The sequence below is a fragment of the Myxine glutinosa genome, chromosome 1, assembly GCF_964187855.1.
Source record: "Myxine glutinosa chromosome 1, kmMyxGlut1.1, whole genome shotgun sequence".
In the NCBI taxonomy this organism is placed as follows: domain Eukaryota; kingdom Metazoa; phylum Chordata; class Myxini; order Myxiniformes; family Myxinidae; genus Myxine; species Myxine glutinosa.
The window spans coordinates 334046968-334051724 of record NC_136261.1 but is presented as its reverse complement, the minus strand read 5'-3'; the positions used below and the strand labels follow the sequence as shown (position 1 = coordinate 334051724).

Below are 4757 nucleotides of genomic sequence, written 5' to 3'. Positions count from 1 at the left end.
GAGGAATCGCCTTGTATGTGAAACACCAGGATGGCAGGTTATAGCTGGATCCACCTTGAAGGCTAAAACAAGTCACAGGCGATAGCACATACCTTTAGGGCCTAGGCTATCCTGCCAGCATATGGATACGACCTTTGTCAGATTTTAAAAAAGGAAATAAAATAAACCTTGGCAGCTTTAGGTGACTGTGATTATCTCTTTCAAAGAACATTTTGTGTGCCCTCATGTAAGTTAAATGACCATTTGTCATTTCTTTCAACTGAATAAAAGTTGTTTGATAACATTTCATCAAAATGGATTCATCTGAAGAATAGAATTCCCACCCATAATTGATCCCAAAATGTAACCCTGGTATAAATAATTTGAAATTGACAACACCATTTAAGGTAAGGTTGTGATGCTTAATCAGGCAGTATATACTTTGTGTTCAAATTTGGCTGAAATCAGAGAAGTGGACACATCAAGGATTTAAACACTATATCATGCAGACACATGCAGATAGAGATATTCAAAACCATTGGACATGACCTTTTTAACATCAGACAAATGGGTAAAGTTACCGAACAGAGCTCACAGAGCATACCATCTTGTGACATCACAATGTTGTCTTTCAATTCAGGAGAAATCTTGCCCCACCTTTCATGTTCCATCCTCTAAATGCTGAACATGAAGTTAGGAGGTGGCACATACCATTTGTAGTCTTTGGTATGACTCAGCCAATGTCAGAATCTCAGGAGGATTGTAACCTCACTTAAGTGTGAAAAATCACCATTAATGAAAACTTGTTTTTCAAAATAATCCTTTCTTAATTACCCCCCACCCCCACTACAAAGTCAGACACAGGGGACATTAAAATGAGCTCCGTCCGACCGATCATCCGTCCATGTACTTTTGCGTACATGACATTTCAAAAAACGCTGAACATTTAGCTTTCATATTGCAGATATGAAATGTGTACGTCCCGGTGTGTCCCGGTACCTGTCCCCGCACCCGTCCCGGTGTGTACCCCAAATTAGAATAGGTACACCGTATCCCTGCGTGTCGTAAGAGGCGACTGAGGGTTGGCGTCAGGAAGGGCATCCGGCCATAAAAACATTGCCTCAAACAGGGAACCATGATTGTCATGGGGCCCACAAGGCTAACCCCTGCTCTAGCGGGGAAAATGGCCTTAAAACGATCATTCATTCATTCATTCATTGCAGATATCCATTCTTCATGACATTTTCTCAAACCGATTAGATCACGGCTGTGATTGGCTGATTTATTTTGCCATGGCAACCATCTCGGTAACTCCTTGGATAAAATTCCACTGAATTTGATCTCCGATGTTAAGTCACAGACCAATTGACTTATCGGCTGGAATATTCTTAATCCGATCTGTCAAAAGTACAAACACCAGGAACAACAAACAGGCAAACTTTGTGAACATTTTAGTTGTTTATTAAAAACGTACAGTAGTATTATTTCCATGAAGCTTGCTTTATACATCGAAAATAAAGGAAACTTTTGAAACCTATAAACAAATAAAATAGTAGAAAATTAAATATACCATGGAATATAAATTAACTTTCGAATGATGAAGTCAAGTGCCCTGTTTCATAATTTATTTAGAAAAGAAAAAAAAACTATTCGAAAGAGCTATACAAGAAAACAATAGTGACAACAACAAGAACAACAAAGTTCCATCGACACCATTTAGATTGCACGGTGATGAAAACGAGCAACAAAGCTTATTTCAAGTAGTTTGGTCCCCGAGGCGGGGCCCGATGCTCGCTGTGCCTGCATGCTTGGAAATTCTCTGCACTGATGGACGTTGGAGAAATGGAATGAGAGGGCTTTGGCTATGGCCGAGACCTCGATGGGTGGGTTAGGCAAGACCACTTGAAAATCACGTTCTCCCATTTTCTCAATGCTTTCCTTCTAATCCTCCTTCTCCTTGGTTTTATGTCGCGGTGAACAGCTCAGGCTTTTAACGTCTTCCTCCCATGCCGCGCCCTCGTGTCCTCTCTTGCGCAGTCCCGAGAAAACTACATATACGTGGTCTGATGCTTGTACTTCGCCTCGGAAATGAGATGCATTCTTGGCGCGCATCCTTCTTATTTTTAAATAGGCTTACTGAGCGAGGTCTCATGAGCTCATCCTTGTGATTTGCCCGTCCCTGCCACTAACCAACCAACTCCCAGTCCTGGAGCCCCGCTCGGTCGCTCGTCGCTGCTTCAGTTCCAGTGAGCGGCGTTTTCTCCCATAGCTGTTGGGGCTCCATGTGACTTTTCCCGCTGGGTCAACTTTTCCGGTCTTGCCCATCAGGCGAAACAAGCGGTGACTGAGGTTCTGTACTTGGCACGTCCCCAGTGAGCACCCGTCCCGGGTAATACGTGTGCGGTGTGGCTTTGGGAAACGCTTCTCACGCGGGTGTACCAGGAGGCTCCTGTTGGAAAATGGTAAAGCAGGGGAACATAAGATGAGCAAGGAGAGGCATTGTATAGTACACAGTTCACTCCTTCAATCTGCACCATTAGTTGGAACAGGAAGAGGTTAGAACTAATTTGAAAACATTTCTACCAAAGTCCTCAATGTCCAGGTTTCACCTTTAGCACCATAAATGACTATCTTAACATTAAAGTTTGGAAGATAAACTCTGTGACAACAGAACAAAGCTTGTTAGTTTGGCCTGTGACTATTCCCATCAGCTCATCTTATGTTCCTGATGCAGGTTCATATCCCAAATACTTCAAGCATTTGTCAATTGTCTACCGATGTGCTGGTAATTAATGTAAAGATGCACCAGCCAAGTAATGTCTTTGTCCTGCATGTATAAGCTGCTCAAGGGGTTTTGGCAATGAAAAAATAAATAAATTAACAGAATGAAAGTTTTACACGAGTCCACACCTCAGCAATAGTGAGATATCTTGCTCAACAGAGGAATCCATGCCACGTCCGTTCCGATGAGCATCCGCCTGCAAGTCCTGCCTCAAGCCCGGGCCACCGAGCACAGCAGTCCTGTAGTGACGAAAGAGTTACATGAGATGGCCGGCAATGAAAGCGCCCATTGCGATAGATATAAATATAGTCCCATCTCATGAAATGGAATATGCGTGAAGCAGCTTCGTGGCGCCGTGCTTTTCCATCACCCTCACCTCATGATCTCCTCGATGTGCTGGCGCGTCGGCGACGTGGAAGCCAAGCGGCACGCCGCGGTCAGCAGCAAGCAAGCCCAGGGCAACACGTCCAGGTGTTTCATCATGGTATTCTGAGGGAAGCGGAGACAGAGAGACAGCAAAGTGAGCCCAATGCCACACGACACAACACCGATTACAGAACATGAACCTTGCAGGTAACTTGACAACTGGGCTGGTCCGACCCTGAGGAAATATCTCCACGACAGCACGTGTACGGGAATGATGCAAAATTACATCAGAGGCGTATGAGCGCAGGTGTCGTGATGTGTGCCACGGTTTTGACAGATTCAAGTTAACCCTGTGTTCGTCACAAAGGGTGTGTGTCCCGTTGCCCCCTCCTCTGCCTGCGCGTCCCTGTTCAGCTCAAATTACAGTCACGCGCGTGAGTCATCACGAGTTGGAGCCATTTGGGTTCCCTGCACATAATAAAAATAAATAAATAAATAATAACCCAACCCTGCAACAGCCCAAGCCGACCTACCGCCGACCTCAATACAACCTCTCCAACTTATTACTACGCAGCGTGCAATCAAAATGCAAAGCCCAACGGCTTTTCATCAGAACCTGCCGCGTCTCAAACTAAACCGCGATTAAAGACCATGCCGAATAAAAAATATATACTTTTGACATTCACCGTGCCCACTCCGAGTGCTCACCTTCAAGGTCAAGGCTCGGCCCACCTGTGCGCGGTTCTGCACGTCTTGAAGTCTCGTAGCCGGTGATAGATCTTGAAGACTCCGCTCAGCACTGCGATTCGAAAGCAACTGCTGCGCCTTCAACCTTCGCCGTGGCTTTATCGCAGTGGGTGGGGCCGCGCTCTCATTGGTTGCCCACGTGGTGTGGGCCGCCCTCCCGGCGCACTTTAAAAAAAAAACCTTACTCATGCATACTTTTGTAATAACCATATCGAAGAGGTTTTCCTCGTCTTACACAGAAAGAAAAAAAAATGACCAGAAACAGCAATTAGCGGTCGTCTTGTTCATGCTTTATAAGGCGATGTGGAAGCTATTAATCAATAAGCCAGGTGATGACATCCAGATCCTCTGAAAGAAGAATGGTCCTCCTCGGTATTGCTATATACGGCAGGAGTGTTGTACAGCTGGCAAGTCAGCATATGTGCAATCGTCTGACCCATGAGGGTTTTCCAAGTTGTGGAGTAAGGTTTACTCTCAATTAAGTTTGTAACTTTGACCTGGTTGTCCTAATTCGTTATTCACCATCCCTCATTACCTACCTGGTTCCTACAAGATCAATATCTATACGACAAGAGAACCGTTTGTCTGTGTGTCTGTCTGTGTCTGTTTGTGTCGCCATTCTTCTCAGAGATGGCTGAATGGAACTCAGTCAAACTTTCAGAGGTTCATCATTATCATTGAGTGTTCATAAATGAAGATTGTTTCAGGCAAAAAAAAAAAAATGCAAATTTTTGAAGAAAAAAAAAGTTGAATTTTAAAAAATCGCTCTACAGTGCGTATCAAAAAAACGGTAATCCGAATTCAAGAGGTTAATATGCAAAGGTTATTTAGTTTGACAATTTACATGTGGTTTACCAATTATGAGGAGATCCTCAGCCTTCCA

The 4757-nt window shown here is 44.3% G+C and overlaps 1 protein-coding gene across 1 annotated transcript; it reads right to left on the bottom strand.

Annotated features, from left to right (window-relative positions):
- Nucleotides 1–1418: 1418 nt before the first annotated feature.
- Nucleotides 1419–4039, bottom strand: ADM2 (adrenomedullin 2). Its single transcript, XM_068097484.1, has 4 exons — nucleotides 3836–4039; nucleotides 3138–3250; nucleotides 2890–3000; nucleotides 1419–2428 (listed from the first exon to the last, which is right to left on the bottom strand). The coding sequence occupies exons 2-4, from the start codon at nucleotides 3242–3244 to the stop codon at nucleotides 2128–2130; spliced, it is 519 nt and encodes a 172-aa protein (XP_067953585.1). The 5' UTR covers nucleotides 3245–3250; nucleotides 3836–4039; the 3' UTR covers nucleotides 1419–2127.
- Between the last annotated feature and the right edge of the window lie 718 nt (nucleotides 4040–4757).

Bases quoted from the DNA above. Each gene is read 5' to 3' on its own strand.
- ADM2 (XM_068097484.1), bottom strand. From the start codon at position 3,244: ATGATGAAACACCTGGACGTGTTGCCCTGGGCTTGCTTGCTGCTGACC. The intron at 3,001-3,137 runs GTGAGGGTGATG...TCGTCACTACAG, and splicing joins CACATCGAGGAGATCATGAG to GACTGCTGTGCTCGGTGGCC. The intron at 2,429-2,889 runs GTGTGGACTCGT...ATTTTCCAACAG, and splicing joins GATATCTCACTATTGCTGAG to GAGCCTCCTGGTACACCCGC.